Source organism: Hyperoodon ampullatus (assembly GCF_949752795.1).
Source record: "Hyperoodon ampullatus genome assembly, chromosome: 11".
In the NCBI taxonomy this organism is placed as follows: domain Eukaryota; kingdom Metazoa; phylum Chordata; class Mammalia; order Artiodactyla; family Ziphiidae; genus Hyperoodon; species Hyperoodon ampullatus.
The window spans coordinates 2,926,983-2,936,563 of NC_136924.1; the positions used below are offsets into that span (position 1 = coordinate 2,926,983).

General features: G+C 43.2%; 1 protein-coding gene across 1 annotated transcript; it reads right to left on the reverse strand.

Annotated features, from left to right (window-relative positions):
- Window positions 1-8,174: 8,174 nt before the first annotated feature.
- On the reverse strand, window positions 8,175-8,503 carry LOC307060967 (transcription initiation factor IIA subunit 2-like; the record flags this gene model as incomplete). Its single annotated transcript, XM_079715883.1, is given in 2 exon segments — window positions 8,175-8,479; window positions 8,482-8,503. Coding segments are annotated over 2 exon segments (327 nt in total).
- Window positions 8,504-9,581: the final 1,078 nt, after the last annotated feature.

Consider the following 9,581-nt stretch of genomic DNA (forward strand, 5'->3'; position numbering starts at 1 on the left):
ATAATAGGATAGCTTTCTCTATCTTTGGGAATATATAAAATATCCATTCATGCTGAATTCAGCTGTGAAAGGATGCTTGGCCTAACATTAGGATTAATTAGTTATCTTTGCCTGAGCACATGGTGACTTGCTGGAGGGTGGGGATGAGGAGAGAGATGACAACACCGAAGGTAATGATGGTAGAAGTTCGGTCCAGGATTTGAAATATGCCATAAGTAACCTACAATGTAGATGACCTACATAAAGAGTAAAGATAAATTACTGAAAACTGCTAGATTCAAATGTAGCAAATTCTATCAGATTCCGCTAGGCATAGTTTGCTCAAAGCTATATTTTTGGTCACGGTATCAGAGAAGGAAGTTAGCAGTACTGAACACACAATTCACGAGCACAGTTTGGCTGCAGTTGGAACAAAAACAACATGCTCTTTTAAGGAACTGACATTGCAGAGACTTGATGATATTCTAGGAAATGAACATGAGATAATGTTTTCAAAATAGCCCCATGATAATGTCAATGAGTAATTTCAGTTCTTATCACCGTATTATGTAGTTCAGGGCAGTACTGATATTGTAGCTAGGAAAGGTGTCAGAATGTTTTAAAAGAATTGAGGCTTCCCTCCCTCGCTCCAAGGAAAATAGCTGACGATGGATAAAAACTTTACACTGCTCATCGTGGGGAAAAACAAAAATCTGAAAACAGGTTTGCTGTTTCTCCGCAAATAATGAGCCAAAGATCTTGACCCATCAGCATACATAGGTCCAGCTTTATCATCAGAGGGAAAGTCATGGAAAACAGGGCCCCATATCATTCAAGCTGGAAAAGGTTTTAAAGATCACTAGGCCAGAGCCCAAACTGACAGATGCCCAGAGATATTAAGTAACTTTCCTCAACTGCCCAGCGTATGAATTGCAGAGTCAGAGCTGTGGAACCAGGTCCTCGCCTTTCTCCTCTGCCTTGCGGTATTTCTCCACCTACTTAATCTATTTCTCCTCTTCTTTTTTTGTTTTTTTTTTTTTTGCGGTACGCGGGCCTCTCACTGTCGTGGCCTCTCCCGTTGCGGAGCACAGGCTCCGGACGCACAGGCTCAACGGCCATGGCTCACGGGCCCAGCCGCTCCGCGGCATGTGGGATCTTCCCAGACCGGGGCACGAACCCGTGTCCCCTGCATCGGCAGGCGGACTCTCAACCACTGCGCCACCAGGGAAGCCCTCGCCTCTTCCTTTATAAACAATATAGATCAGGGAAGAAAGACTGCTGAAACCCTTTTGTAAATCTGCAGAAGTACAAAAAGCCACCCACCCCGTCCCCTTTTCTCACCTCGCGTTCCCTGCTCACCTGTTGTAGCTCTCTCTCGGACACTTTTCCACCCCTGCCTACTTCACAGATTTCATTTCTTCTTTGATGGTTTTTCCTACCCCCAAGCCAGAGTTAGGGGCTCAGTTCCTAGAGCAACCTATTCAGACCTGTGTCACAGTATCCACTACCTTATTGTTTTCTAACCTCTGATAACCTTTCTATCTCTTACCACACCCACAACACTGTGATTTCTTGGAAGCAGTGATTTTGTCTTCCTTACATTTGCAGATGCCATTAAGCACAGCACTTAGCGAAGATCAGTAACTGTTTCCTGAATACATAAATGAATGTTACAAAATATTTTTGTCTTTCCAGCTTTTGGAAAAAGCAGACAGGCAAAGGTGCATGATGGTACAGGGCAATATATGAATGCTTATATAAATATTTTTCAAACTGCAGAAGATCCATGATGGGGTGCTATCTAGTTTCTGTAATTTTTCTTTTTTAAGGGAGCATGACAGGGCCTACTAGTTCCCAGATGCTTAGCAAACGACGCCCAGAGTTTAAAATTCAAGTTAGTCTCTGCCTTTCCCTTCACAGCCCCAAATGCTCTTCCCTCCATACTTGTTCTTGATCCATCCATTTTCAAGGCTCAGCTCAAACACTAGCCCCCCACAGGGCTTTCCTTGACCCCCTTGGTGACCTTAGGGCCCTTTATCACACCTTCTTCTGAAGTCTCACAGCATTGTAGCTGTACCTCTTTATTGATTGCATTCTGTTTATTTAAGTGGATATTTTATCTCCTCTCTCCCACAAAGCAACCTGAGGGAAGGGTTTCTTTCTTTATACCCTGGAGATGTCTAACACAGAGCCCCCGCCCTTGGCAGGTCCTGGGTAAACAGTTTTTGAATTGCTAAAAGCTTCCCTCCTTAAAGACAGCAAGCTGCAAACAGACAAATCTTTACCTGCAAAATGAGGAGGAGATCCTTCCCAGCTGGGCTGGTCCATGACTTAGGTAGCTACGTGTGTGAGCACCAGCCAGATCAGTAGGTGAAGGAGGGCAGGGTGGAGATGTGAGCCTATCATGGGGAGATTTCTCAAGGCAGATAGATAAGAAGAGCCCCTAACCTGGACTACAAGGCAGAGAAGACTTCCTGGAAGAGATGACCCCTGAGCTGAAGCGCGAAGGTTGAGTTAAAAAAAAGAGCGGGAGGGGTGGTCAAATCAGAGGGGGCAGCATGGGCACAGGCCTAGAGGTGAGGAGATAGGCCCTCTTTGGAAATGGAAGAAGGTGGAATGTAGAGTATCAGACAGGGAATGACAGACAAGGAGGCTGAAGAGGTGAAGACCTGATCAAGTCATACAGGGCTTTATACACTGTGTTACCAAGCTTCTTTCTTTTCCTGGAGGAAAGGAAAGCTGTTGAAGGATTTCATATGATCAGGTAGCATTGTGGGAAGTGAACTGGAGGGTCCTAGGCAGGAGGCAGAATGACCCATGGCTATGGCAGTCATCTATGTAAAATGAAAGGAGCTACAAAGAAAAGAATGTGAAAAGTGGGCAATGAATATTAAGATAAATATCAGCTGGTGATCTATTAGAAACGGGAGAAAAGAGAACAGGGAGGGAGAGGAAGACATCAAGCATAACTACGAAATTTCTGGCTTGAGTAACCAGGTTGTAACCTTCACAAAGACAGACAAGGCAGAAAGTAGAGGAAGTTTAAGTGGGAAGATAATGGATGAATTAAGCTAACTGAGTCTGAATTGTCTAAGGGATGTCAAAGTGTCTGTCCAATAGGAATTGGCTACAAAGACCCAGATCTCAGGAGAGAGATTTCAGAGCCAGAGATATCTATTTGGGAGTCCTTGTAAGGTGATGGTTGAATTCATAGGAATATATGAGATCATCTGGGGAAAGTACATAGAACTCACGAAAGGCTTAAATTCAAGGGCAGATAAAGAAGGAAGACCTTTGGAAGAACTGAGAAGTTGCAATCAGAGAAGTAGGAGGAAAACCAAGAGAAACCAATTCATGGAAGCTGAAGGATGTTTCAAGAAGCATGGTGTGGCCAACACTGTAAAATGCTGCAGAGATATCAAATGAAATAAAGACTCAGACCATAACCATTGCATTTAGTCAGGAGGTTTTAGTGCCCTTGGAAAGGAAAACACTATTTCTGAGGAGTGATAGAAACTGAAGTCAGGCAGTGGGTCAGGGAGTAAATGGAAGTTGAAAGTGTGGAAAAAATGAATGAAGAGATTTTTTAGAAGCTTGGTTTTAAAAGGAATGTGAGAGACGGGACCAAAATCCAAATGAGACACAAGACCGAGGGTACTCATGCACACGTGTGTGTGTGTGTGTGTGTGTGTGTGTGTGTGCGTGTTATTTGGTTGGTTAGTTTGTTTGTATAGTTGAGAGAGCCCTTCAGTGTTTATGTCCTGAGAGCGAAAGAGTCAGGGAGAGGCTAAAGATACAGGAGAGGGAGGATAAACAATGGAGGGTGTTCCCTAAGGAGCTGGTGGAGAGGGACCAAGGGCGCTGCTGGAAGAATTAGCCTTAGATACAAGGGAGAAGGGACACTTTTCTCAGGACCAGCAGAGGAGGGAAGGATGGATGCAAGTACTAATAGGAGTATAGGTAGTTAAGGGTACTAGTTAAGAGACTCTTTCTGTAAATCCTGATCAGTCAGGAATGAGAGAATTGGTCACAGTAATATAGCAACGGTTTCAAAAGCAATCACAGGACCTGGTTTCTTCAAACAAACAAAAACTATACGTATATGTATATAAAGAAAAAAAGAGAAAAGGAGGAAGAAACTTTACCTTGAAAGAGACTTACCAGACATGTCAACCAATCACAAAATATTGACCTTATTTGGATCCTGATTCAAACAAACTTTTTTTAAAAAGTCAAAAGGCAACAAAGAAATGTGAAAACTGCCTGTATGTATGTCTAGTGGTATCAGAAAATGACTATTAACTTTTTACTGAGATAATGCTATTGTGCTTAGTTTTTTAAAGTGTCCTTATCTTTTAGAGTACATATTGTATTCACAGATAAAGTTAATATGATGTCAAAGATTTGATTTAAAATAATTTGGTGGTGGGATAGAGGCCATAATGGAACAAGACTGGTCACGAGCTGAGTAACAGATATTTGGAGGTTTAGGACACTATTCTCTATGCTTTTATAAATGTTTGCAATTTTCCATAATAAAAACGTTTTTAAACCAAAAATACATATTTTTAAAAGCCAGAAGAAAAAAATAAGGCAATTGTGGGGGATGAAAGTGATAACCCAAGACACTAGAAAGATTAATATGCAGCATTGTAAGTGCGTAAAGTTGAACACAATCAATTTGTCGCAACAAAGCTGAGTGACTTTTTTTCCTAGCAGCCTTCCGAAGGCTAGATGTGAAAGTGAAGAAGTTGCATCGGTACAGGGTAAGGATCTTGAAGGATATGACAGCAGAAGGGATACGATGGTATTGACTAGAGAAAAAGTGAAGCATTAGGCCATCATCCTGTCTAGGCTGGATAGGAAGGATGTGAAAATATGGAAGTGACCGACATGATAGGGACAAAAAGGAACCGGAAGTCTTGAAGAAAAACATGGCTGGAAAATGGAGGTGAGAAAGCTGGAAGAATTATGAGCCTGTGGTTAGCAAGCCAGTCCATGGAGTTTAAGATTTCAGCTCTGGGTGATGACAAGGTCAAGTGTAATTGTAAATGCATATGAAGTGCCTATGTAAAAGGATGGCTGAAGTGGGATGGAGGTGAGAGTCAAATAGAATTAAGACAGTTATGAAAGTGTGAGGTTGGGTGCTGGATGGGTCCTAAAAGAACACTAAAATCTCTCATAAAGATGAGGCTCAGTTATAAGTTCTGTAACGATAAGGTCTATGTCTCTCTTTTTAAAAAAATTAATATACACCCAACATTGAAGACAGTGCCTGGACCAGAGAAGATGCTCCAAATAGTTGTTGAGTACATGAATGAAAGGACTATGTCACTAACGCTTTTTTTAATATATAAAATTATTTATTTATTTATTGTTTATTTTTGGCTGCGTTGGGTCTTCGTTGCTGCGCGCGGGCTTTCTCAAGTTGCGGCGAGCTGGGGCTACTCTTCGTTGTGGTGCGCGGGCTTCTCATTGCGGTGTCTTCTCCTGTTGCGGAGCACGGGCTCTAGGTGTGCGGGCTTCAGTAGTTGTGGTGCGCAGGCTTAGTAGTTGTGGCTCGCGGGCTTTAGAGTGCAGGCTCAATAGTTGTGACGCACGGGCTTACTTGCTCTGCAGCATGTGGGATCTTACCGGGCCAGGGATTGAACCCATGTCCCCTGCATTGGCAGGCAGATTCTTAACCACTGCACCACCAGGGAGGTCTCCCATGTCACTAACTCTTTAACTTAAAGCCTTCAAGTTTCTACTCACCACTGGTTAGCTGGTTAGTTGGGAGTGGGAGAATGGCATTGAAAAAACAGACCAATGAATATGCACCAAAGCAGGATTCATAGAGCAAAAGAAATATTAAAGGAGTTAAAAGTGGAACTTACGAGAAAAACTCAAATGAGTTCACTCCTTTTTTCGTCATTTATACCTGAACTAATATATGAGCTGTGGTCGAGTTAATAACTATCTATGAGTGTACGAAATGATATTTTAAGGGAGGTGAAAACAAGAAAGGATTGTTTGCCTAGTGCCCTGCCCTGTTGCTGTCTGGCTGGGACCTGGCTCAAATGGGAGTTGATCTGGATCACACCAGCCTGAGGTCATCTCCGGTTAATAAGCCAGTGAGCAGGGCAAGGAATCAGGCCTCTAGGAACCCCTGTAACTCCATAACTGAGTAGAATAAACTCCTCACCCTGCAACTGATCTGCCCGCCTAGGAATCTCAGGAACAAATTAGAATTTTTGAGAATATAGTTGTGGCTCTTATATGACTGACTATCATTCAGTCACTGTTGATTCATTTATTCAACAAAGACTGAGAAATAAAATAGTGGTTTAAATTGAAGACTTCCCTGGTGGTGCAGTGGCTAAGAATCCGCCTGCCAGTGCAGGGGACACGGGTTTGAGCCCTGGTCCGGGAAGATCCCACACGCCACGGAGCAACTAAGCCCGTGCGCCACAAGTACTGAGCCTGTGCTGTAGAGCCCACAAGCCACAACAACTGAAGTCCTCATGCCTAGAGCCTGTGCTCCACAACAAGAGAAGCCACTGCAATGAGAAGCCCTCGCACCCAACAAAGAGTAGCCCCCGCTCACCGCAACTAGAGAAAGCCTGCGCGCAGAAACAAAGACCCAACACGGCCAAAAATAAAAATAAATAAATAAAATAAATAAATAAATAAATTGAAGACATGATTTAGAAAAGACATTAAAAAAAAAAGAAAGTGAAGGGCTTCCCTGGTGGCGCAGTGGTTGAGAGTCCGCCTGCCGATGCAGGGAACACGGGTTCGTGCCCCGGTCTGGGAGGATCCCACATGCCGCGGAGCGGCTGGGCCCGTGGGCCATGGCCGCTGGGCCTGCGCATCCGGAGCCTGTGCTCCTCAAGGGGAGAGGCCACAGCAGTGAGAGGCCCACGTACCGCAAAAAAAAAAAAAAAAAGAAAGTGAAAAAAGAATTAAAGACTAAGTCAGCTTACAAATAAAATTCTTACTAATGATAATCTCAAATACTGAGTGAGTTTACCACTGGCCACATACTAAGTCATGTGCTTTACATAAATTCTCATGTCACCATCATAGTAGTCCTGTGATCCAGGTATTACTAGGATTCCCATTTAACAGGTGAGGAAACAGGGTACGAGGTTAAATGACTTTTCCAAGACTACCAGCTAATATGAAACCAGTCCAGGTCTAGCTGGCTCTAAAGCACATGCTTCTAAGCTGTACTCTAAACTGCTTTACTAAACCCTGGGAAGGCAGGAGGGGAGGAAATGAAGCCCCATGTAGACAGACTTGAGCTACTAGTGATGAAGGATCTGAGGCTTCGAGGAGTTAGGAATGTAAGACAAGAAATTTTTATAGTATCTCTCTGGTCTCTGCTCTCACATTCATGTAATTCATATTTTCAACAGAGAAAGGAAAGGCTGCGTCACGGACACGTTAAGGGCAGGAAAAAAAATGGGAAAACCGACAACAACAACAAACTTCCAGAGATCATTTAGGCCACTGCCTATCAGAAAACAGAAAAGGGAGGAACTCCCAAAGTCCTTGAGTCCCTATTTCCCCGTGAATGAAAGAGACTAGTATGTAAATAAGAGCTTTGCATAAGCCAGACATTCTTTCAAGTCCAGTTTATCTACCGTATGAGTCACTTCCTTTTTAAAGCAGGAATTAAAAGAGATAGAGGCATATAATCATTACCTAGAGCAAAACTTTTTTTTTTTTGAGTTTTAAAATGAATTTATTAAAGAATGGTCTTAGGAAGGCCACAATGTTTGATTTGTCGTAGAAAGAAGTTCTGGGGCTTCCCTGGTGGCGCAGTGGTTGAGAGTCTGCCTGCCGATGCAGGGGACGCAGGTTCGTGCCCCCGTCCAGGAAGATCCCACATGCCGCGGAGCGGCTGGGCCCATGAGCCATGGCCGCTGAGCCTGCGCGTCCGGAGCCTGTGCTCCGCAACAAGAAAGGCCACAGCAGTGAGAGGCCGGCCTACCGCAAAAAAAAAAGTCCTGTTTCTTCATGCTGTATAACAAAGGTAATGTAAGAAGGTACAGTTATAAGCTTCTTTCTACTGGAATTCTCTGATAGTACGGCGCAGTGCAGTCACTTCTGCAATGCCAGAATAAAATTTTAAAAAGTCTCTTCTATGCTTCTCTTCAAAAAGCGATGGACAATAACAGGATGGCCTTAAAAAGCCATTTTTTTCCTATTCATTCTGTAGTATTGGAGCCAGTATTTTTACCATCACAGGCTACAATTTTCACTTTATCCACTTTAATAAGTTCTGTCACCTCTCCGAATTCAACATCATTCAATACAAAAGTCCACACATTATCACAGAATCTGTACGTATTTAGAGAGCCCCTGAAATTGACTCTGTTCCTGACCCTCTGTGCCCAGGCTGAATTTATAGCCTTATCAAACTGAAGGAGAGCTTGAAGGGCAAGTTGGGGGGTAATCTGTTGAGACTGTATGAGCTCATCGAGGCTCTCCTGAAGACTGTTTCCCAAAGTGTATTTCTGTACAACTCATATGCCATGGCTTAGGAGGGAGAAATTCTTTTTCTTATTCAGGCTTGCATTGATATCTGTCAAGTCACTGATCCACACAATCTTAATAGACCTTTTCTTCTCATTCAAGTAGCAAAAAGGTAAAGGGCTCCTCCTTGGACAAAACAACAACATCATGTTGCATATATACTGTACACACAGCCTGACCAGTTCCTATCCTCATTGGCAGAGAGAAATGAACAGGTAAGATAAACAGGCGGATGAGATGATAGAAGAGGCCACAGCCGGTTAACCTGCCACACTTACAAAGGAATCTGAATAACAAGAAGCCTTTGACTGACTCAGGAAAGGTTTATCTCCTCCAAAAGGAAGTTTAACCCCACGTTATCCACTAGAGCAAAGATGCTCATTAACCTTTGGAGGAAGTCTCAGAATAAGCCTAATGCCAGAAAAAAGGAAAAGGAAACAGCCACCAAGGCTCCGCCTTGACCTTTCAACTGAAAAACAGATACAGCTGTATTCTGTGATGGCACAAAAAGTAAAAAGGAAAGTGACTGGCCTCTTTCCCATCTTAATGCCTACAGTAGATCTTGTCCCATCCCTGCAGTATATTTATCAGGGATGACTTTTTTTTTTTTTTTTTTTTTTTAGGATTAAAGATTCAATTTGAAGATTGAAGCAGGGAGGAAGGAAGCAAAGTAAGTAGAAACTGAAGCACATTCCCATTGCCTCGGGAATTCCAGAACCCTAATCCATCCTTCCTATATACCCTGCACCTGAAAATGTGTCCAGAAAAGCCTTAGATTCACCCAGTTCCACCAGCGTCTACATTTACTAACATGCAAAGCTAATAATAGCCACCAGCACCAAAGTTTAGAGGTCTTGGGATGCCCTACATAATACAACAAAATTCTATTGAGCATGCACCATGTGCTAAAGCGCTGTGCTGGGTGCCAAGGTTACAATAATAAGCAAAAGAGATCATTTTTTCTGTTCTCAGGGATCTGTGGTCCAATGGGAGAGGCTGACAAGTTATCTATTGGTTCCAATGCAGCATATGCTAAGTGCTATAGTTGCGGGGTGGGAGAACAGGTTCCTACGGGAGCT